Raw genomic sequence first — 24,831 nt, 5'->3', positions numbered from 1 at the left:
CAGTGGTTGGGAGCCTGCCTTTGGCCCAGGGCCTGATCCTGGAGTCCCGGGGTCAAGTCCCACATTGGGCTCCCTGTGTGGAGCCTGCTTCTCCCTCTGCCTGTGTCTCTGCCCCCTCTCTCTTTCTCTGTGTCTTTCATGAATAAGTAAATAAAATCTTAAAAAAAGAAAAAAAAAAAAAAAAAAGAGCGGTGGTTCTGCTGCTGTGACCTGGCTGTGAATCATCTAGGGGCAGAGATACGAAATGTTAGCATCAGGGGACGGTATTTCTTTTAGGTATTTATCTCTTTCACATCCTTGCTCTATTATATCTTCTGACTTGTTTCCTAGGACTGATTCTCTTTGTATCAAAGATGTGTGTTTGAGAGAGAGAGAGAGGGAGGGAGAGCGAGAGGGAGGGAGAGCGAGAGGGACTGCCGGAGCCTGGCACACGTGTGTGTCATCATCAAGCAGGCCAGCTAAGCGCGTTTTCACAGCACCAGGGTAGGAGTCCAGAAAAGAGCGGGGACCGAGGTATGCAAGACCCTTTGAGGCCAAGGCTTTAGACTGGTACAACGTCCCCTCCACCTCATTCTGCTGGCCAAGGTGAGGTACAAAGCCGGCACAGATTCAGGGGCTGGGGAAACAGACTCGGCGGGAGCAGGTGCGAGTCCTGGGGTGAGGGGCAGGTCTTCAGGGCAGTGTGGGAAATGGTGGTCATCTTTCAATCTGCAGAGGAATTTTGTCCATGAATGTATTGCTCTTTGAAGGTGAATAATATTTTAAAAATCCTTATGTTGAACTTTAAGAGAGTTCATTTGCTCAACTGTTAAACTTTTACAAGCTTGCCATTCTGACAGTCCCAGCGTGGCCTATGAGATCAATCCACATTTCTGGTGGTGATGTAGCGCTCAGCGCCTGTGGCCCTTCTGTGACGCGGACTCAAGGGTATAAAGGAAGCAGCATTTCAGTTGCTTCTCTGCCAGGGGTAATGTCCATATGGCCTTTTGAATCCTTGCTCTGCACAGACCAACAAAGGAAACCACAACTGTTTTTTTCCACTTCAGTTTTCCATTGCCATCTTTCAAAGATTTGCTTTCTTTTCACTTTTATCTGTCTTTTACAGAAGCATCAGGGAGCTAGTTGGCTGGAGGGGTTTTCTGTTCTCTCCTGTCTTATGTAATGAAACCTGGATATTTGTCTTAGGATCTTCCTCTCTTATATTGACCAGGAAAAAAAGAGAGAGAGAGAGAGAGAGAGAGAGAGACAGAGAGACTGCATTTCATTCAGTGCCTTATTTATCAGTTCTCCATTGATGTGACTGCACATCTCTTCCTTTTATGTTTCCATGTTCTTATTTTCAAACTTATCTGGAATGTTCTCTGGTTTCACATCCAATCGTTTATGAATCACAAGAAAAGTCTGAATTCTTCTAAAAGTGTCCTTTTGTCTGTATGATTATCCCTAGATAGCTCATAAAACCTTAGACCCCAACTGATTCCTTAGACCTGTGTTTTCCCACTTCCCTCCACAAGTCCTGTGCAGCAGCACCCCCCTCCGTGGTTTCTCTGTAGATCCCTCATAATACAATTTTAATATTTTCAAGCTAAAGGCTTCCATTATTGATTTCTGCCATCCGTATGAATTATCTTTTTGGAAGTCTTACACTTTAATGTGAATAGTTCCTCCATTTAAATTAAAAGGAATAATTTATACAAAACATTTTGCACCTAGTAAGATCTCAGTAAATGTTATCTATTACTATAAATGCTTCTGTTACTACACTTACTATTGCTAATTTATTTTAAAGCAAACCATATGCCTTTTCCTCCTATTGAATTTACATTAAGCTATATGAGGAACCATCTAGACAATATGAGAATGTATGTTATAATTTGAATATGATTTTTCTTTGGAAATTTTCTGGCAACTGAAATTTACTATCACTTATTTTAAGAACGGCCTCAGTGATTGATAATCATGCTAAACTAGAATCACTACCTCAGCATGTGGGGTTGGCCCTTTTGCCTGGGTGTGTGTTAGTAAAAGCGAATTTATGTGGTCCCGAGGCTGGGTCCATATAGCTGATCCTGGGGTCCTCACAGCACACTTACGGACATACTGTTAGTAGATTATGGTGTTTTCTTGCCTTGCTTTCCTAGACATCAGTAATCTTCCAGGCACCTTCGAGTTCTTCACCTTAGTTACCTCCTGTCATGACAGACAGGTGTTTTCTGAGGGAACTGCTTGTATAACTGCCCACCTCACTGTCCTGTGTATGGCGGAAACTTTAGTAGGGATTCCTGACTTCCTAAATCACTGTGTCAATATCATACGGTTTTCTAAGAGACTTCCTCTTACCTCCTACCTCGGGTTTTATCTACGCCCCCGGAGGACAGCTATCCCTGTGGCCTCAAGTCTCCCTCTCAAAATACACACAGGAGGTGCTATGGGATGAGCTGTGTCCAGCGCCCTCATCCTCCCAGAAAAAGAGAGGGGTTAGGGTCCTAGCCTCCAGAACCTCAGGAAGTGGCCTTACTCTGGAGACAGGGTCTTCACAGAGGTGATCAAGTCAAAATGAAGTCATTAAGGTGGGCGCTGACCCGGCAGGACCAGTGTTCGTCCCTACAAGGGATATTTGGGCGGACAGGGACAGATAGCAGGAAGGAGAAGAAGGGACACGGGGTAGGGAGCCATCTGCAAGCCCAGGAGAGAGGCCTGGACTAGGTCCCATGCGCGCAGACCGCGGAAGTAACCGGGGCGGCCACACCTTCGCTCTGGCTTCCACCTCCAGAGGGGAGATCGCCAGTCGCCGCTTGCAGCAGCTCAGCGTTGCGCTCCGCAGCCCAGGCAGCCCAGGCCCTGCGGCCCCAGACGGGGCGACTCGCCCGCGGACGTCTGAGCTCGCCTCTGCTGCTTCTGATAAGGAAACCCGAGTTTTCACTTGCTGGAGCATTGTGTTCCTGGAATAAACTTTTCAAACTTGTTTTGTTTTATATAACCATGATGTGGTGACTGGAGACCTACATTCGACTGGGAAGAGCGAGCCGGAGCATGTGCCGGACGCGCGCAGCAGGACGCACTCGTCACCTGTAAGTGGACCTCTGGCTCCCACCCGCGGTCACGGGGGCGAGCGAGGAACCGCCGCTGGAGACGCTCCCTCGCTGGTCGGGAGGGGCGGGCGGCGGGAGGGGACACGGGTGCGCGTGGGGCGCCCGCAGGCAGCGGATCGGGAGGGTGGGGACGGCCGCGCGGCAGGAGGACGCACGAACCTGGTTGGTACGCGAGCTTCCCCAGACCCACCCAGCCGCCCACCCTCCCCGAGATCGGGGCGGCCGGGGGAGCGGAGGGCGCCGCCCGAGCAGCGGCCGCTCCCGGGGGACGCGCGGGGCGGGGCGGGACCTGCAGGTGCAGGTGCAGGGGCGGGGCCCGGGGGGGCTGCGCGGCAGGTGCCGGGGCCCGACCCCACGCTCTGCCCTGCCCTCCCCCCCAGCGCGCGATGCCGGGTGCGGGCGCCCAGCCGGGGGTGGGGGGCGAGCCCAGCGCCCCGGGAGGCGGGAGGCGGCGCGAGCACCCGAGCCCGGGGGCGCCAACAAGTAGTTTGCGGTCGGGGGCGGCTCCCCCGGCGGGAGGCAGGGGCGACCTGGGGGCGGCGCGCGGACCTGCAGGCCCCCGCCCCGGGTGCGCGGGGGGCGCGCGGTGTGAGCCGGGGCGGGGGACCCGGGGTCCAGGGGGGCGGGGGGCGGGGGCCCGCGGCTCCCGGGGGCCTCGCCCTGCCCCGGAGCGACCCCGCTCCCCGGCCCCCGGCGCCCGCCCCCCGCGGCCGTGTGTCTGGCGGAGGGGGATGGGGCGGGGGACGCTGGCGCTCGTCGGCCCAGACGCGGAGCCTGCTTAGCGGTTCCCTTTCCCAAGTAATAATAACATCAACAACAGCAGCGGCAGCCACGGTAGTGATGTGCGGAGGAAACTGGATCAGGAAATTAGTCACGGTCTCCCTGGTGAGAGGCCGCGGCGGGGAGGTTCGGTGCTTGGCCTCGGGCGGGGGGTGTCGCCGGGTCGTGGGGGCGCGGGGCGCCGCCGGCCGTGCGGGTCAGGGTCCGGGTCGGGGTCCGGGTCGGGGTCCGTGCATGGGGGCCCAGCGGGCCGAGGGGCCCGCAGAGACTCCCCGCCCAAGGGGCTGCCCCGGGCCGGGAGGGGACGGGGTCGGGGGGGGGGGAGTGGGCGGCAAGGGGGGCGTGAGGGTTGGGGGGCAGGGCTGTGCGCCGAGGGCAGGGTTCCCGTGCTCGGGACCGCGCGGGGGCAGGGGGGGCGGAGAGCCGTGTGGGGCCGGAGCAGGTGTCGGGGCGGGCTCCGGGGCTTTCCGGGGGTCGGGGGGTCCCGGGTGGGGGTCCGGGGCGGGGACCCGCCGTGCGCGCGTGCCCCGGGGGGGCTCGGCTGTGCCCGCGCGCGTGCGGCCCGGGACCGGGACCGGGACGGGGACCCGGACGGGGCGGGGGAGAGCGTGGGAGGGCGGGGGGGGGGGGGGGGGGGGGCGGGGGGAGGGCCGCCGAGGGCCGCTGCGGCTCGGCGGCCGCCCGGGCCCTAACGCGGCGCTGTGTTCGCCTCCCCAGTCATGTCTGAGCCACAGAGATGGGCAAGATCGAGAGCAACGAGAGGGTGATCCTCAATGTCGGGGGCACCCGGCACGAGACCTACCGCAGCACCCTCCGGACCCTGCCCGGCACGCGCCTGGCCCTGCTCGCCGCCTCCGAGCCCGCGGGCGACTGCCTGACGGCTGCCGGCGCTCCCCCGCCCCCGCCGCCCCCGCCCCCGCCGCGGCCCCTGTCCCCTGGGCCTGGCCCCTGCAGCCCGCGGGGCGCCGGCGGGGGCGGGGGCGGGGGGGGACGCGAGTTCTTCTTCGACCGGCACCCGGGCGTGTTCGCCTATGTGCTCAACTACTACCGCACCGGCAAGCTGCACTGCCCGGCCGACGTGTGCGGGCCGCTCTTCGAGGAGGAGCTGGCCTTCTGGGGCATCGACGAGACGGACGTGGAGCCCTGCTGCTGGATGACCTACCGGCAGCACCGCGACGCCGAGGAGGCGCTCGACATCTTCGAGACGCCCGACCTCCTGGGTGGCGACCCCGGCGACGACGACGACCTGGCGGCCAAGAGGCTGGGCATTGAGGACGCCGCGGGCCTGGGGGTCCCCGACGGCAAGTCCGGCCGCTGGCGGAGGCTGCAGCCCCGCGTGTGGGCGCTCTTCGAGGACCCCTACTCGTCCAGAGCCGCCAGGGTAAGGCCACGGCCGGTGCCCCTCTGCGGCGGCACGGCCCGATCCGCCCCTGCGGCCTTGGGACGCTGGGGGCGGGGGGAGGAGCGGGGCCCCGGGGTGGAGGCCGGCGGGACCCGGGGCCTGCGCCTCCCCGCCGCACGCACCTGACACCCACTCCAGCAGGTGGCACCTCCCCGCCCCACGCACCTGACATCCCCTTCAGTGGATGGCACCTCCCCTCCCCATGCACCTGACACCCACTCCAGCAGGTGGCACCTTCCCAGCCCCACTCCAGCAGGTGGCACCTCCCCTGCCCCACACACCTGACATCCACTCCAGCAGTGGCATCTCCCCTCCCCATGCACCCGACATCCTCTCCACTCCAGCAGGTGGCACCTCCCCTGCCCCACGCACCTGACATCCACTCTAGCACGTGGCACCTCCCCTACCCCACGCACCTGACATCCCCTTTAGCAGGTGGCACCTCCTCTGCCCCACACACCTGACATCCACTCCAGCACGTGGCACCTCCCCTACCCCACGCACCTGACATCACCTTTAGCAGGTGGCACCTCCCCTGCCCCACACACCTGACATCCCCTTTAGCAGTTGGCACCTGAAGGGCCAATGCCAGGTCTGTCTGGAGCCTTGTCCGGACACAGCTGTTGCGCTTCGCCGGGTTCTTTATTTCCTGACTCTTTTGTTCCAACTTTTCCTTAGTTTGGATGCTTCTTTGGGCCTTCTGGTCCCCACGGTTTGCCAGGGAGGCCTGCCGCAACTGCCCATCTGACTCAAAGCAGCGGCTCCAGTTAGGGACCTAACATGAGGCCAGGTGGGGAAGTGGAACCTAGTCCTGGCTGGGGCTCCCTGGAGGGCGTCTCCTGAATGCTGTGGGGGCCAGTCTCCCCCCAAGGGACAAGAATGCTGAATGGCTTGGCCCCATGAGGTGGCCACACAGCGCCCTTGCACGTTGAATTTTGGAGTCTGGCCCTTGCCCCCTTGGGCTCTGTTCATGTTTCTTACAGGTTGGATGTGGGTTGGTCACTAGGGTGATGCTACTTTAGTCCAGTTGTCTAAATCTGGGTAACATAGATTGTGGCAAACTTTATTTGACTCTTTAGATTGCCACTCCATCCTCAATTTTTCTTTTCAGTTTCTAGCTTGAATGACAGTTTAAATCGAGTCCTCGGCACTCCCAATTAATTCTTCAGAATCCCATGTAGGGACTATAAAAGTAACCAGTGATAGTTTCTCCAGGTTAAAGGAAATAAAAGGAATATAAATAACCAAAAATTATATAGTATGTGAAAGTGTTTTTAAATGATGCACAGGAAGGGAGTACTGTATTTAGTTAAATCTTTGCAACTGCGTGTGTCTGGTTTGCTTCTGACGCCCAGAAGAACTACCCCCCAGGCAGCTTCACTTGGGCTCCATCCTCGTTATTGTCTTCTGTATGTCAGCAGCCGCTGCCTCTGGGGTGTTGTGCAGCTGTCTATCTGATAACATGTCAGGAGATGTGTTTCTGATACCACTTTAGAATTCTGAGGCTATGTTTTGTTTTCAGTTTGAAATAGAATATGAAAGAGACCATTTCAAGCATTGCTCCTCTATTGGATCTGGCGTTTGAATGCATACATACATTTTACTATGTCCACATTATGGCACTCAAATATAGGATTGGTAACTTCAACTCCGAAATCTTCCTGTTAGGGCTGTTCTATAAATTCTACAACAGTTGGATTTAAAACAAAAACAAAAACCAGTGCGTATTTACTTGAGTCACAGACTCATGACCATTACATCTGTGTTTTTTTTTTCAATTCCAGCTGAGTGCCACAGTGCTCTTTCCACTTGGTGGCTAAAAAGATAATCTGAATTTGTTTTCAGCCTCATCATATGATTTCCTCCCCCCCAGATTGCGTGCTACAAAAGATGGAGAATGTTTTATTATCTTTCCCCGTGATAATATAATACATTTTATTGTAGGCTGGATTGCCTAGCAAAAACTCTAAGACGGTATTCAATTTTTATTATCGCTGTGGAAATTGATTTTTATTGATTATTGGTCAAAGGGTAAACTATTAATTTGAAAATAGTTTTTAAAAATCTTACTAAGATTTCATTGTAACAATATTAAAGGTTTGATATGCATCCATTTCAGGTGAGGAAAGAACACAGATGTATTAGAGATTAACACAAGGTCGAAGAGCCATTAGAAGCAGAATCAGCTGAGAATCACAGACCTGGAAAATTTCCTTGAGGTCCCTTCATGAATACCCTTTATTTTATAGATGAAGAAAATGAAGACTGCAGATGCTAAGTGATGGCCAAGGTCATACAGCAAGTTAATAGCAGATCGAAAATTATGATGGAGGTCTCATGACATCCTCCCCAGGCCCTTTTTGCCCCAACCACTGATTATAACTGACTGGCTTATGAAACCTCCATGGATCATGTTACTCTTGAGAGTTAATGCAGCATAAGACATAGAATTCTAATTCTGAAAGGTCATCTATGACTTTAAAAAATTTTTTTTGTATTCTGGGACTTTGGTAGAATTTTTACCCTGTACAACCCAACATTAGAGTGAAGATATGGAATTCAAATTGACTTCTTCAATCCTGTTTGAACTTTCCATTTTTATTGACCAGTTATATGTAGTGTTTTTCTTTCTTTCAGACTGACTAACATTTGTAGGACTTGTCTTCAGGGAAATCCCTTTTCAAATTATTAGGGGTTGCCTAAGAAAGAGTAATCAGAGGTTGTCATTCTACTTAAACGTGATTTAATATTTTTATAAGAAAACTTTTAGTTCAGATGATAGCCTGACTTAATGTTATCTGGCCCGTCTGATAAATAGAATTACATCGAGAGGTCACAGGATGAAATTATATTTTGTGTGGATATAGTCCTAGAAGGCATAAGTCAGTTACCAGGTAGTTTGCTTCAGCTGTGGTCTTACTGCCACAGTCTCATTCTTAATAGAAGTTAAGTATTTAACTTTTATAAACCTTCTTTACACTAGTTCATCTTTTATTGATATGCTTGAGATGAACGTTTGTAACTGCCCGAATTCCTTTTTCAATTTGTTATTACCTGTCATCATCATCTTTATCTTTTCCCAGTATTGAGGAGATTGGTTCAATTATAGAGCAGAAGCGCTTTATTTCTAACTTTTATGATCTTTAGTGCCACACTGAAACAACAGTGATAGCACAATTAATTATCCTAACATTGTATTTTTGCTTTCTGTTTTGGTTGGCATTTCCCTCTTTTGTTGCTTTAAATTTATGATGTAAATGCGTATTTGAAAAGTCCAAATTATTCGGGTTAACTTGGTAAATGGGTTTGTATTTTGTACTTAAATGAATTCTTATCCTTAAGAATAGTATTTCAAAATAGAAATTTATAAAAAATCGAATATAAGTTGTCATGGAAACCTGTCCTGGAGAAAATGAGATCAGGAAAGAAAAGGAGAGATTATACTGTTGATGCCATTGAGTGGTATTTACAAATAGCCAAAATCAAGGATGCGCGGATGTGTTTGTGAAAATGTTATGCATTGTATCTTTCCAGTTTAATATTTAAGTGGAAAAGGGAAATGAAGCTTGTATGTGCTTTCTTCTGAAAACATTAACTTGTAGGTAAGTGAACAGGCGCCAGGCAGAAATTTTTTGATAGAACTTCTAGATTATTTAGAAGTAAAAAAAAGAAAAGGATAAGGGCAAAATACTAGAATCAAAACATTTTAAATAATTTGTTCCCAATATTAAGAGCTGAGAGCAGTTAGAAGTTTGTCCTTATCCCTCTTCTTTTTACTCATTTTTTGGGGGGTGGGAGTGAGTGAAGGTGGTTGAATTAGGTTTACAGGGTGGCTCTTCTTTGGGGACTTGTCTACCTTTGGTTAGCTGAGAAAACTTTTTTTTTTACTTTCAAAGAGCATCTTATTTATTTATTTATTTATTTACTTTAAAAAATTATTTATTTATTCATGAGAGACAGAAAGAGAGAGAGAGGCAGAGACACAGGCAGAGGGAGAAGCAGGCTCCATGCAGGGAACTCGACGTGGGACTTGATCCCAGGACCCCAGGATCAGGCCCTGGGCTGAAGGCAGCGCTAAACCGCTGAGCCCCCCGGGCTGCCCTATTTACATTTTTAAAAAAGAGATTTTATTTATTTACCTGAGACACAGAGAGAGAGGGAGGGCGAAAGAGAATCTGAGGCAGAGTCCCTGCTGAGCATGGAGCCCTAGGGGGCTGGGCCCCATGACCTGATCCCACTACTGCAAGGTCACGACCTGTGCTGAAACCCAGTCGGATAATCAACCTACTGAGCCACTCAGGTCCCCAGACAGCAAATAACTGCTATGGAGCCACATCGGGCTCCCTGCATGGAGCCTGCTTCTCCCTCTGCCTGTGTCTCTGCCTCTCTCTCTGTCTCTAATAAATAAATAAAATCTTAAAAAAATAAATAACTCTTTGCTAGCTTTAAGTGTATCATTTAACTTAAAAAAATTATAATAAATTAAGGACCGTTGAGTCGTATTTTAAGATTAAAGAAAAAACTATTAATTTTTCTTTTGTAAGTTTTGCTTCAATTCAAAGAATTATTGACCAAATACAGCTTGTTCATATAATATTGTTGCCAATTATTATAATTTTTAGAATATTTATTTAGTCAGCAAATATTGCTTATGCAGGCCCTCAACTATGGAAGTTCCTGGGAATGCATGGAGAAGATACAGTTTTTGCCCTCAGTAAGCTCACCACCCTATTTATAATAAAACATTTCCTAAAAACATTATTTATTAAATTAAGAAGTGCAAAAAAATTCCAGAGTTATTAAAGATATATTTTCCTCAACAAACAGACAAAAACAAAATAATTCAAATGGAAACACTGCCTGACACATTCAAGGAAACATTCTATTTAGAAACTGTGTTAAGATATTGTTAGTCTTTATCTCATTTAGTCTTTATTGTTAGGCTGTTTTTAAGCTTGATTTTTCTGTTTGTAAGGTGATTAATAGGCTCTGTCTTTGTAATATTCTTGGAGACTATGGTGAAGGCTGTACTTAGACAAAACAACCAAATAATTTAGCGTGTGGTCAAGTGTCTTCATAGCTTTCATTTTAATTAAAAGTCACGGCTAATTATATGACAGTGCCAATCCAAATTTTGGGCTCCTGAAAAACGTCTACTATAATAGCCTGGTGTTTTTGCACTTGCCCATATATACATCTAAGTATCTTTTGACCCTTTCCAGGCCACTAGCTGTACATATCACAAATTAATTTCGTGCTTATATTCTGAGCGTTGGGTAGGTTCAGAGAGTACCTAATTTATGCATCACTAAAAGAATCAAGGAAGTTCATTAAAAAATTGTATTTTCAGTTGTACATTTGATCACAAACTAGGTGATTTTTAAAAAGATTTTATTTATCTATTCCTGAGAGAGAGAGGCAGAGACCCAGGCAGAGGGAGCAGCAGGCTCCATGCAGGGAGCCCGATGTGGGACTCGAACCTGGGACTCCGGGGTCACGCCCTGAGCCCAAGGCAGACACCTCACAAATGAGGTGATTTGATCCACTGCTGGGCACTAGGCACGCCAAAGGTGAATGTGGTCGGACAGTTGAGAGATGACTTTTTTCTCTGATATTTTGTTAATTGCTCATTTGTAGCCTCGAGTTGACAAAACTCATGAGAGTCCAGGAAATTCTTCTCTGTCGAGAAGCTTATTTTCAAAGCAGCTGAAAAGGAGGAATGTGTAGGCTTATACAGAAATGCAGGCCAGCCTTTCCCACTTGAAGACGTATATCATTATCATTTATTTTTACTACTACGAAAAAAAGTAAATGCGGTGTCAGGTCTCATATTTTTTGAACTCTGAGTCACATCTTTTTATTACGGCAACCTTTAAAAATATGTCTAAATGAAATAGTAAAGGGCACTAAAGGACTAATAACAGGTAAACACTGATCTCCCGAGGGACATATATAGCGGCAATATAGTCTAAACAAGAACCATCAATATATCCTATGAACTTAATTCAGTTCTTTTTGAAATATGTTTTCTTTTTCCAGAAGATCATCTCTTTCTCCATATAAATATATATGTATTTATATAAAAGCAGTGCTCCCCTGTTATGTGTATGTGGATATCTACACAACACTGCCTTTTGTTTCTCTTAGAAGTTGAAGGGCGGTCATAGATTTTAATATCATGTAGTCAATATTTTTACAAAAGTGCCTGAAATGTGGGTGTTTGAGAGGAGGAGGGAGCAGGGGTAGAGAATATATGGGAGTAGCACTGGGAAACTGTCTGGGGTGGGATGTGTGAGACCTGTGCCCTCACCTAGGTTTCACACCGACTGGGTGACCTTGGAGAATGTACTTCGTTTTCTTGAGTCTTGATTTCCTTTGACTTCTTCTAAGAAAAAAGAAAATGGGTATGACACATTGAACTAGCTGGTATCCCAACTTCTTTCCAGCTCTTAGGTTCTGAGGTTTGGAAGACAAACGAGGATACCGATTGCTAGGAACCCCCGGGAGTGGGGTGGGGGGCACAACGTCTGCCTCATTGTGGCTGTACTTTAAGGACCGCCACACGAATGAGGCAAACCAGTATTGGTTTGTTTTGTTGTTTTTGTTTTTTTACATTTATAACTTTCTGCCCTTTTTTTCCCTACAGCTGTTGGGTAGCTGCTGCTCTGGTTACCATAGAAACAGGTTAGCTCCTAGCTTCCTGTTTCCACTGAAAACAGCTTTCCCTCAACCACATATTGATCTCAGGAAATCATTTTGCTGCGGTTGTGTCGTGAAACCCATAAGGACGATTGGCTCTGTCGTTTCCTAAATCCGAGTTTCAGTGCCGGTGTGTAGGCACCCACCACAAGGATACCTGGTTAGATAATCTCAGTTTTATTTCCATGTGAAAAGTGCCTTGACAGAGACACCATGCTTTTCCCTTTCCCTGTGTCTCATACAGAAGGGAGAGTCTTACTCACTGGAGGATTTACAGATATGCCTGACACGTTTCAGTGTTTACAAAATAATGTCAAATTATTTAATTCTAATCTCTTTCATGACTGAGTCTATCAGAATGAGCATAGAGAAGAGTGTGCCGTCTAGCACATTTCAGACAGACTCATATTTTAATCTACTCGTTACTGAAGAATATTTCGAGGTAAATACGTACATGTTATAGCACCCCATCTTTTTCTTCTGGGAAGATACTGCTTCCATTTCAGGATATACACATTAGCATAGGAAGAGGATGCACTCAGTGTCATTAACACGGATACATCCTCGGGGAGGTTCCTACAGTCTTCATGTGGGAAGCCATGGGAAAGATTTGTAGGAATACGACATTAGGGTGTGTGCATGTGTGCATGTTAGACACGCATCCAAAATGCATGCTCTTCGAGCGGGATTGGTCCTGGTGTATATACAGACTTGGGGCGGTCACGAGGCATGGGATTGGGAGGAAACTGGTGACTACCTGGCGTGACTACCTGGCCCAACTGCCTCGGCTCACTGAAGAGGCAGCCGACTTGTCCTTGGCTCTGGGAGCTGGCGATGGTCGAGGGCCAGAAGGTAGGCCTTCCGACGTTTGCGCCTCTTCCCGTTCAGTCTCGGTTGCTGAGTCTGGACCGTGTCCAACATTAGATGCACAGAGTTTAGTTCTGAGGGAGCAGCAAGCGCATCAGGAACGCGTATGTGGAGGCCTGCCCTCTTCAGTGTCCTGTGGCTCAATAATGGCAGGGAGAGTGTTCGTGTTTTATGGCTTCACTTTGTTTCTGGATCCCCCTGCAGATGCAGCCCCAGTCCTGCCTTCCCTGCCAGTTCCACGTTGTTCTGTGCCATTGCCTTTAAAGCCTCATAACTAACCTGCATATGCACTTGGCTCTTTTTATGTCCCTTCATCCCTCTGTGTGTGTATGGTTTTTATAATTTGCTTTTCTACTCTTCTATGCAGACACCTCAGTAATGTCTTCTTTCTTTGAAGACCCTGGTGATTTGCTATCAGACCTTAGAGCTTGCGTTTCTTTATGTATCTTACAACGTTGCTGACGTCTTTGAAAACTGAAGCAAAGGTCAACATAGCCATTCTTGATGGGTGTTCGTGATTTCATCTCAGAAACGCGAAGTGGGGGATCCCTGGGTGGCTCAGCGGTTTGGCGCCTGCCTTTGGCCCAGGGCGCGATCCTAGAGTCCCAGGATCGAGTCCCACATCGGGCTCCCTGCATGGAGCCTGCTTCTCCCTCTGCCTGTGTCTCTGCCTCTCTCTCTCTCTCTCTCTACGTCTATCATGAATAAATAACTAAAGATCTTAAAAAAAATTTAGAAATGCAAAGTGTTCTCTCCTCTTAGATGTCTCTGTGGAGAGAGTCCCAGAGATGAAAATATGCCACCTTTTGGCCACAGACATTCTTTTATTTTACACCAATGCTTTGTCCAGAATTTTTAAGTTGTTCACTAAATGGTAAAATTCAGACACATTTTTGAATCAAATAAAGTGATTCTAAGTAATTTTGCCAATATATCCAAATATATTATCTCTAAATTTAAGACAGTATGTTTAAGCAAAAACTATTTGGATCAATATAAAAATTTTTTTGAGTAGTTTGTCAGATTGGGTTCATTGAAACACAGAAACTATTCAGAATTTATGTAAAATTTGTGTCTGTGTTTGCAAATTATACAACAGAAATTCAGATATAGGGTAGCTTATTTTGGTATTTTTATGTTTATTGATAAAATACTGTTTGCTAAAAGTGAATGTTGTGTTGGAAACAATAGCAGAATAATCATAACAAAAGTAAACTTCCTTACTATTTTGACATATTAATGTGGATAAAATTAATGAAACTTTTATTTAGGAAAGCAGAACAATACGGTTATTATAGTTTGATTTATCATTTAAGTTATTGTGCTTCTCTCTTGAGGTAAGCAATGAGAGGACCATTATGAGACTTATTAAATATCTTTAATGAAACCTGTGTTTCATATAAATTGAGTGGTAAGTGGACAGAATAGAGCTGTCGCTGGCTCTATTTTGTGCAAACAGAATGTATAGTAGCACGTATCTGTGCTTTTTGTTTTTTTTTTTAAGCCATTGAGATTTTATTATCAGGCCTGGGCAAGCCTATCACAGTCATGTAAAATGATTAGCAGGTGCTGGAAAGTTGAAGAACTATTATATTTGTATCATGATTGGTGAACTTTTGCGAGTTTATGCTTAATTTCTAGGTTTATAATGGTGTTAACTATGCTTTGATGTTTAGACTACAATATAGAGGTATAACATTCAAGAAAATCAATGGAATCAAACATATTTTAATACACTAATAGGCTTCAGTGGCATTCAAAGTTGATTAGTCTCAATGCAAAAACAGGGATCTTAACTGAGTGCCTCAATCTCTCCTGTGAATGTGCTGTTCGATTTTTAGTTGTAACACGCATATTCTCAGTCCCTTAGTTTTTTTTTTAACTTAGTAATGTTTTCTAAATCTGTTCATTCTTCTATTTATTTATCGATCATCAATTTAACTCGTCTCTGATTTCTCTATCTTGGATGGTTTCTTGACAGCATTAATCTTGAGTAGTTGACTTTGTGCTTCAGTGCGGGGTTTCTTTATCAACAACACTCTGTTTGCTCTGCCATGGCTTGTATTGATTGGTTGATGAAATAACGTGCTGTCACCGGGCATTATTACATTTCTCTTTTAGCTAAAGAAGCTGGAAGAGAACCAACCACCAGAGACGAAAGCTTTAAAATGCTTTTGCATCTCTCAACTGACAGTTATTGAACTTCAACTATTGTCCAGAACTAGTTTGTACGAAAAATTCAAGATGTGTTGGAGTTTGGCATTTATCTTTAAAGCAGTTGTATTCTGTTGAAAAAGAAGACCTATACATCCAGAGCTATAATCCAATATATTAGACACTATAATAGAGATACTAGTATGGTGTGAATACACAGACTGGGAGGGATCCACTTTCCTAAACAGAGGAGATGACATTTTAGTTAACTTCCAGAAGATAAGTGTTCTCCAGCAATCAGGGGGGGAGGTCAACAGTGCAGTTGGCCAACGTGGGTAATGCCATGCCACGTGATATGGGGAAATAGACCGCAGGGCAGGAGAAGAGGCTTGAGACGTAGGGAAGATTTGAAACTGGAGTGAAAGGACCTCTGGCTCGTAAAGGAGATTTCCTGATGAGATGTAAGGCGCTCAGTCCAGGGCAAAACCGAACACTATTATTTCAGTTTGTCCAAAACTGTGGTTCTGAGACTTCAGTGTGCCTAGAAATAATATAAGTTGATGACTAAAATTTTGCTTCGTAGGTTTCACTCCAGAGATTCAAATCCAGTGGGACTTGGATAAGAAAGATTCAGATCGGGTGAACACATTCAGGGCTGTAGTTGGTTCCTGGCCAACTCTGATGTGACTGTTGCAAAAGCAAATACAATTTAACAGTGAATTAGGAGGATAATCACGCTTAGACTGGTATTTCCACATACATCTCATAGATCTTGTAGTCCTTCAGAATGTTAATAGGGGTTGCTCCTCAAAAGAGTTCCATGGACAGATGAATTTGCAAACCAGTTCATTTATTTGTTTATTAAAAGATTTTATTTTTCTGTGATCTCTTCACCTGACTTGGGGCTTGAACTCACAACCCTGAGATCAAGAGTCTCATGCTCTACTGGCTGAGCCAGCCACGTTCACCTGGAAACCAGGGTAAAACAAAGTTAATTAGGTTTCTGTTTTTCAATTTGATTTATTACCATTATTATTTTACTACAGATCTTTTTAGGGTCAAAGAGAGGAGAGACTGGCTAAGTGCCAGACATTTGGTTTTGAGTTGGGGATGCATTAATGCTAAGGGCTAGACTCAGGTGGCTGAGCTTGAATCCTGACCCCACTACTTGCTTGCTGTATAACTCTCACCAAGTTGCTTCTCTAAGACGACTTCTTTTCATCTGTGCTGGGAAGTAGTAGTAGTATTTGACTCAAAGGATTGTCATGGAAGTGAACTGAGTGTATTTATGTTAAGAATCCAGCATAGCGCCTGGTTTTATGAATGTCAGTTCTATCATCATCATCACCACCATCATCATCACTATCTATTATCATTCCTTAGGGCCAGCATTAGTTTTTTTGGGAGGAGGGATATGGTGTGGTTGCAATAGCACAATTTAAAGAAGCTTTCTGCCATTTAGAAAGTCCATGAAAATACAAGTTATCTGTTCCTGAGATTTTTCACGTGGATCTTGGACATTGTAGGTACTCAATTTTATCCTTCATGAGTAAGTAGTGATTAAATAGAATAATAGAACACATACGTATGGTATACTAGGCATTTTGCAACTGGTAGGGTGAAAAAATATTTCCTGCCTTTAAGAAGATTGTGGCCTCCTAGAAGAGAACAACAAAGGGGAAGTGCCGATGCCACGTCTTGAGACCTGCAGGAGAAGCATGCCCAGGGTACTTTGGAGGTTAACATAGCCTTGCTAAGGTTGGAAAAGACTTCTTGGGGGAATATCTCTCTCCTGGTTCCAAAGGATGAAGAGCAGATAGCCAGACTTTCAGACAGAGAGAAAGCTTTCATGAAGTTCCAAAAGAGAAAGAAGGCATGGCCTACACAAAATATCGTGAGTGACTCAGCAGAACCCCCAGACTGTGTGAAGGATGGGGAGATGTGGCGGGGACAGGAGGTGAGATTGGGTCAGAGGTTAGTAAGCTCTGTGGAGAAGGTCTGGTCTTCCTTGGTGGTAATGGGGGAGCTTCCAAAGGATTTTTAGCGAGCCAGTGGCATGCAGATTTGTAATTGGGAATGTCATTCTTCTTTCTCAATATCTCTCTTATTTTTTTTTATATTTTATTTATTTATTTGACAGAAGGATAGAGTCAGAGAGCACAAATCAGGGGAATCAGGTTTGCCGCTGAGCAGGGAGCCTGGTGCAGGGCTCCATCCCAGGACCCTGGGATCATGACCTGAGCCTAAGGCAGACGCCTAACTGACTGAGCCACCAGGCGCCCCTGGGAATATCATTCTGAAACCTTTGTACCTAAAAAGGGGGGTGGGCTGGTGAAGATGAGTGCATGTTTGTCAGCAGGACTATTGTCTAGCATGTTACTGTAATAATCAGGTAAGAGATAATGGTGACCTGAGTTAAGACAACGCCCAGACGGGTGAAGCGCAGTGATTAGGTGCTGTGATGAGGCAGAGAGAGAAATCAAGAATGTCTTCCCAGTTTCTGTTTGCACCACGAGGCAAGAAAACCTTGATGATTTTCTTTCTAATTCAACCTTCTGTGGTTATATGATTTCAGAATCCAGTTTATCGGTAGTTATTCTTTCATGGGATTTAACACTATAATATTTTGTTTTATGTTTTGTGAGTTTACTTTTATATTTCAGTACCAATTACCCAATTACAGACAGACATTTCATAGGTTTTATGGTTGTGAAACCATAAAAGATGCAAAACCCCTTAAAAATTTTTTGGTCACAGTAAGTCACCACCATAAAAAAAGGTGGTGAGGAGTAAGAAGTCTTTTCTTCAAGAAATGTTAGCTTTGCATTGTTATAGTCTTGGTTTGAAGCCTGAGAAAATATTAATTTTTGCATCATTTCTATGAAATGGAACCAACTATCCAAACTGGACTCTAAAGTTAGAAGCTTAAAGTGAACTGAGGATTAAAAAAATACTGATGAGATTCCGTGGCTCTAAATACTTCTTGGAAAATTGCTTCAAATAACTATTTCCTTTAGCAGAAAGTCCAGGAAGGAGTAAATGCTGTGCGGAAGCAAAACAAAAATGAAAGCAGGGAATAAGATGGTGACTTCATATCCAAGGCCAAGGAATTCCTTCTAGAGCATGATAAGCCATGTCACTTTCTTGTTAAAATCCCTTTATCTCTTTCCTTTGGCTGCGTGTTAAGGTGTCCTCTGTTTCTTCCGGCTCTTACAAACCCGTGCACCACCTGTGCTTCAGGGACACCTCTTATCAGCCCCCGTAGAGAACCACTGAGGGCAGGCCCGGGTTTGCCATTCCTGGCAAACACACACGCAGGACGTGTGTTCACATTGTCGGGTATGTGTGTACTCCGTTTCACAGCCTGGAATGCCTTCTCCTCCTGGTTTAATAGGTCGATTCAATCATCTTTCAATATCTTGGATAATAATTAAGTCTTACTTGACACCTCTACTTTCTTAAAAGCACTTGCTTTCTTCCTCTGAGTTTCCATATCACTTTGCAGACACAGGATTATAGCGCTGAACTGACCAGAGTAGTTTCCCAAAGTTACGGTAGCAAATTACCACGAGCTTGATTTCTTGCAACAACAGAAATTTATTCTCTTGTAGTTCTGGAGGCTAGAAATCTGAAATTCAGGTGTCAGCAGGATTAATTTCTTCTGGAGATTCTGGGGGGAAATTCTGTTCTTTGGCTCTCTCCTAGCTTTTGAGGGCCGCTGGAAATTCTGGGGGTCCCTTGGCTTGTAGACACGTCGCGCTATCTGCTTCTGTTTTCACATGCCCGTCTTCCCTTTGTGTTTCTCTGCCTCATTTTTCTCTTACAAAGACACCAGTCATTGGGTTACAGCCCATAATAATCCAGTATGGCCACATTGTAACTTGGCTAATTACCTGTGCAAAGAAGCAATTTCAAAATAAAGTCATGTTTTGAGGTTTGGGGTGGACATAAATTTTGGGGAGATTACATTCAAACTAGTATGTGGACCTTGCCATTTTGGCACATGTTCATAATGTCCAATAGATCTTTTATTTTCTGGTTTCTCCTTTTCTATATCAGCGTGCTCTCATTTCATACACACGTGTCTGTATGAATCTTTTTGAAGATTAGTTAGATAATTTTTAAAGTTCTATCACATTTCTGGTGTTAACTCTGGTCCCTTTATGGATATATATTTTTTTCTATTCTTTCACCTTTGCTGTTTTTTGTACTGTTGACTTTCTGCATATATATTTGTCTTTGAAAGAGGGTGAGGGTACCATAGTGTTATGTGGGTAAAAAGTCAGGGTTGTGTGGAAACATAGGATTCCCTTCAGAGGCAGTGGGTAGGAGCAGGTGGGCGAACTGGAAGCGCTCTCAAAGTCTAAGAAAGGAGGCTCTATTCAGAAAGGACTTTCTTGTATTTCAGTGAACGGGGAGTGACCTTTCCGTCTCATTTTCTTCATGCACTTTGAGGAAATCTGAGGTACTTAGAAGTTTGCTTCACTTTTCTCTATCACATCAATACATCCACACACCTAATTAGGATCTGTCTTCTTCTCTGTTGACCCCCTACTTAATTTAGAGAGCTGCTCTTGCTGGCTCTATCCTGTGGGCCAATTCTGTAGCCTGCCAACGAGAGGAAGTAGGGGGCTTCCAAGTGGCTCCTGAGCCAGCTCCTGGTCCTAATGCCTGTTGCCTCTGACTTTTATGTTCTTCCAGATTCTGGATTTCCTTGTAAAGAATCGGACCAATCCCAAGAAATGCTCCCTCTTGCATTTATACCGGCTTGCATTCCCTCCTCACCCTGCATCTCCAGTATCCCAGTGCGGTTTGCTTTATATTGTAGTGTTTCTGATTCAAGAACAGTAATATTTCCTGTTTTCCATTTCTATGATTTTGTCATCATTTTTAATGAGGCTTGGTTAAGGAGATGAGGGTTACCATCTTCTACTGGAATTTAATTCTATGTGTAGAGGCTTCTTGGCTATCCTAGTTATGAGCTTGTGCCATTTCTTCTTGTTGTTCAGAGTTATGAACAGCATCCAGTAGTTTTCTCAGTGAATTTTTACCGCCATCTAAATGATTCTAAATAATTCATAAGTTTCCTTGTCTACAAGGATGCATTTCTGTATAATTCTTCCCCACAAAGTCAGTGTTTCTTCTTATCTTCTTTGAGCCCACCTTCTTATCTACTCTTTAATCTATTATGGTGCCTGGACATTTACTTAACCTAGTAAAGAAATTAAAAGGCTAAGTGTAGGGTATGATTTTTGCTATTGCTCTAAGAAGCTTATTAGACTAATATTAATAGAAAATCCTAGAAAATGATCACTTGGAGAACAGTGACACTTTAACTTGTCATCTGCCCACTGGGAATGCATTTGTAAGAATGTGAACTTTGATGGTTTAACAGATGTTTGTGGTACTTAAAGTCCCTGAATAAAGTAACAGCATTGGGCTGAAATAACGCTTCTGTATTAGGGTGCTTTAATGTTTTACACAGGCCTTGGCAGTGGGACCAAATGCCTAGTCCCTATTATGTAGAGAAGCATCTGACTGATGATAATAGATGGCACTGATTGTCCCACTAATTACATGGAAATAGGGCCTTCGCTAAAGTCTGCTGTGTCCTAGGAAAAGATACTGAAGAATGGATGTTGTGGCAGCAAGGAAATTAGCCAAGGAGAGGAGGAAAAAAAAAAGATTCTTATTCATCACACTATTGTTCTCTCATTTCATTTAATAAAATAGAAATATCCAAAGGTGAAATTTCCCCCATTGTACCTGGAATACACTTTATCAAACTAATGCGGTAATGATGACCATTATATCTAAAACCTAATTTTGTCTGGATATTTCCTCTGAGCTGTGGCAAATAGAAGGACTGAGAAAGACATTTAAAGAAACGTATATACACTCTAATGGTCATGCAAATAGAAGGAACAGAAAAATCTTTCATTCATACAGATATATTCCATATATTATAGAGTTCAGATAATGGCATCACTTTTAGGAAAAAACATTGTGAAATAACAAAGTAAAAATTATAAAATACAGTAATAATTTTCAAAATAGCAATATTAGAGCAAGTTTATGTTTTTTAGATGAGGGGTCATCATAGTTTATTTATCGTTGTTTTTCCCTTTGTTTTTCTTTCAAGTTTATTTAAATCCCAGTTAGTTAAATCCCAGTTAGCTAATATACAGTGTAATATCAGTTTTGGATATAGAACTTAGTGATTCGGGATGCCTGGGTGGCTCAGTGGTTAAGCATCCGCCTTTGGCCCAGAGCATGACCCCAGAGTCCTGGGATTGAGTCCTGCGTCGGGCTCCCTGCATGGAACCTGCTTTCCCCTCTGCTGTGTCTCTGCCTCTCTCTCTCTTTGTGTCTCATGAATAAATAAATAAAATCTTAACAATAAAAGAACTCAGTGATTCAACACTTGTACACGACACCCCATGCTCATCTCGAGAGCCCCCTTCATCCCCACCAGCTAGTTCCCCCAGCCCCCCATCACCTGCCCTCTGGTCGCCATCAGTTTGTCCTCTAGAGGTAGGAGTCTGTTTCTTGGTTTGCCTGTCTCCATTGCCCACCCCCAGGCTCATCTGTTTTGTTTCTTAAATTCCACATATGAGTGAAGTCATGCTTGTTTCTCTGACTATTCCGCTCAGCATAAGGCCCACTGGCTCCATCGGTGTCACTGCCAATGGCAAGACTTCGATCTTACTTATGGCCGGGTAATACTCCTATTCGTAAAATGGGTATATGAGGGTTAAACAATATGAGAACTAAATAGAACAACGCGTTAGCCTGTGTAGCCCAATGTCTAACACAGAGGCAGTCTTCTGGGAGGGTCATTGCTGTTCTGTGGGGCGTGAGGGCAGGCTGGAGTGCGACGTCCTCAGTGTAAGGGCTGGTCACGTCTGTCAACTGCACGCTGTGTGTCGGGTCGGGGGACAGGAGAGCCTCTTTCCATTGGATCCTAGGTAGAGGATCCAGGAGGCTGTGGGAGATAGTTTTGAAGATGAGTCGCACTCGGTCTACAGCTTGTGGCGAGCACAGCTGGCAGCTTCCCGTCATTGCCGTGACCATAGTGGCACTAGGTCTGGACGGCGTTTGAAGTAAGACAGCTCTCCGAATGCCACCGTCTGCTTCTCCGAGTGAGGGCAACGGAGTGGGCGGTCAAGAGGCACAGGGGACACTGAGACCACTTTTTTTTTTTTAAAGATTGTATTTATTTATTCATGAGAGACACAGAGAGAGGCAGAGACCCAGGCAGAGGGAGAAGCAGGTTCCTTGTGGGGACCGGATGTGGGACTCGATCCCGGGACCTGAGGGTCACACCCTGAGCCCCCTGGCCACCCCGAGACCACTTTTGTTCAATGAATTACCGATGCCCCGGACACACTGGCACCTGGTGGGGGCTCAGAAGTGTTTCCTGACCGGCTGAGTGGCGGGCGGCCGGCCCAGAGGGCAGCACTCAGGAGGCAGCCTGCATGCCCCCGGGGAGCAGTCAGGTGTTCTTGTCCCTCAGCCCTGTTGCCCCTGGGATACTGTAGGCCGGCCCGGCTCGAGAAGCAGGCTTGCCCGGCCCGTCCCCACGTCCCCACACCGCCGCTGCTGGAGAACAGGACCACCACGGCCACCCCCTCCACCTCCCCGAGCTGTTGCAAGTGGAGCCAAGGAGAAAATGTCGCTGCTGAAGTAGAGTTGTCCCCTTCTCAAGGAGTCCCCATTCTCGGAAAGACTATTGCTGGAATGGTGGTTGTGGAATGTGGTTTCCCGGATCAGAGGTCGGATCTGCACCAACCCTGACTTTAAAGCTCAAGGGACTTCTCGGATTTCCCCAATTCTGCTCAACCTTCCCCCCCCCCCCACCAACAGCCATCTCGAAAATGCACCCCCAGGGTGCAATGGACATCAGTTCTCAGCTACTCACATCAGTAGGTATTTTAATCCATCTAAACTCTTCGAGGATCCAGGCGTGTTGTTCATTCTGCCCCCGCCCTTCTGCTATCGGAGCCCGTGTTGTCTGACGGGTCTTCGTGGCTGCAGTGTCGCCAGATGAAATACGATAACCTCGAATTACAGATCAACGACCAAGAGGTGCCTTTAGTGGAAATACATGTGCTAAATATGGGTCATTCTTACATTCAGAAATGTGTTTCTTACCTGACATTTAAAGTTAGGTCGGTATTCTGTTTGGATTTGCTGAATCTAGCAACCCTACAGTGTATTTTAAGGAGAATTCAGAAAGAAATCTTTGGTTCTCCCATTTTGCAGTCTTTCTCACTGTTTTAGCATCGTCTCTATTCGCATTTTCTGATTCATCATACTCAGGGTGCTGTACCCTGTCTACGGTAGCTCTAGGTCTGATTTTTGAGGCAGTTTGAGCTCAAATAGAGATAAATAACTTCTCAAGCCGTCCAATGACACCTGTGCCAGAACAATAGCAAAGATACGTGAGTCCTTGCCAGAGATAACTCTGTGGTCCCAGAACTGGAGGAAGGGCAAAATTTAATATCATTTTTATTCAGATGTTATTGAACCAACACACTTTAAGTGACTCCGTTTTTTTTCCCTCTTCTTGTTGACTTTTATATGACTTGTGTGCCTGCTGACGGCCTCTTCCTAGTACATTTTACCCCAAAGAGGTGTGACTATTGCAAAAAAAAAAAAAAAAAGAGGGCTTTTATTATTACTAAATAATTGCACACAGAGGCTATGTTCTTTGAGGCAACTTTGGGAACGGTTCACGTGACCCATGAACCCATAGAGACCCATCTTGTTATTACAAGTGTGGTTTCCAATACGTCTGAATTCTTAACTTCTGACAACTTGATTTCTCATAATTTTCATTTATATCCCTCAGGCTATTTTATTTCTATCATTGCTTGTGGTGCTTCCAGACAGGCGATAGTCGTGTTAAGTGGCCTGCTCCGGGACTCCCTGAACAAGGCTGCTGTCTGCGTGTGTCTTCCGCGGGTTCCACAGCCATTCCCTTTGGCTTCCGCTGTGTCTCTTCTGCAAATAGCTGTGTCGATAAGCCGTGCCAGCGAGCCCCACCGCGAGCTCCCCGCGATTCAGCGGCCAAGGAGCAGGCAGGTGAAGGAAAGCAGCTGAGAAAGTAAGGACAGAGGAGGGGGTTGGAACCGAAGGGCATATGCTGCACCTGCTATTCAGCAAGACGGATTTTCTAGCGTTTGGTAAATTGTCTCTTGAGTCACATCCAAAAGAGGACTTCCAAAAGTCCTTGAACCATGTCAGTGTTGGACTGAGGGCATAATCCTTCCAAACAGCCGTGTGTTCCTCAGCACTCAAGTCCTCTGAAATGCTGCGTCACAGTCAGGCAGTGAGTCACACTCTACCTTCACGTGTTGGATTCGACACGCACGTTGTGTATTAAAGCCCGGAGAGATCCCATTTAGAATAAAAAAGGGAAATTGCCTATTTTCCAAATTTGCTTTTTTTTGTCTCCAAATTTTCAAATTTCCTCCCCCCCAGAAATAACCAGTTTTATGAAATATGTTTTGTAAAGTACTGTCCTTTGGGTACTTTTTAAATCGAACTCCAATAAAAAAATATACAAAAAAGGGGAAGTGATATTATTTATCTGGGTTTTGATTTGTGTTTTTATTTTATTTTTAATTTTATTTATTTTTTTAAAGATTTATGTATTTATTTATCATAAACAGAGAGAGAGAGACAGGAGGAGGGAGAAGCAGGCTCCATGCCGGGAGCCTGACGTGGGACTCGATCCCGGGACTCCTGAATCGCACCCTGGGCCAAAGGCAGGCACTAAACCGCTGAGCCACCCAGGGATCCCCTGATTTGTGTTTTTAAAGGCATTGCTGT

The 24,831-nt window shown here is 45.8% G+C and overlaps 1 protein-coding gene across 7 annotated transcripts in view; it reads left to right on the top strand.

Annotated features, from left to right (window-relative positions):
* The first annotated feature begins 163 nt into the window (after positions 1–163).
* The window catches only part of KCNC2 (potassium voltage-gated channel subfamily C member 2), a 225,842-nt gene continuing 201,174 nt past the window's right edge, over positions 164–24,831 (top strand). For 2 of the 7 annotated variants that reach the window (XM_038550033.1, XM_038550030.1), the window contains exons 1-2: positions 164–3,071; positions 4,590–5,253. In XM_038550033.1, the coding sequence (XP_038405961.1) occupies positions 4,609–5,253 (645 nt within the window). In that variant the 5' untranslated portion in view covers positions 164–3,071; positions 4,590–4,608. Of the gene's footprint in view, positions 3,072–3,193; positions 3,259–3,912; positions 3,978–4,589; positions 5,254–24,831 lie in introns of those variants that run through there. The other 5 variants (XM_038550027.1, XM_038550026.1, XM_038550031.1 and 2 more) reach the window with 5 other exon arrangements.

This window comes from Canis lupus, chromosome 10 (genome assembly GCF_011100685.1).
Source record: "Canis lupus familiaris isolate Mischka breed German Shepherd chromosome 10, alternate assembly UU_Cfam_GSD_1.0, whole genome shotgun sequence".
NCBI lineage: Eukaryota > Metazoa > Chordata > Mammalia > Carnivora > Canidae > Canis > Canis lupus.
This window is presented reverse-complemented; position numbering and strand designations above follow the sequence as displayed.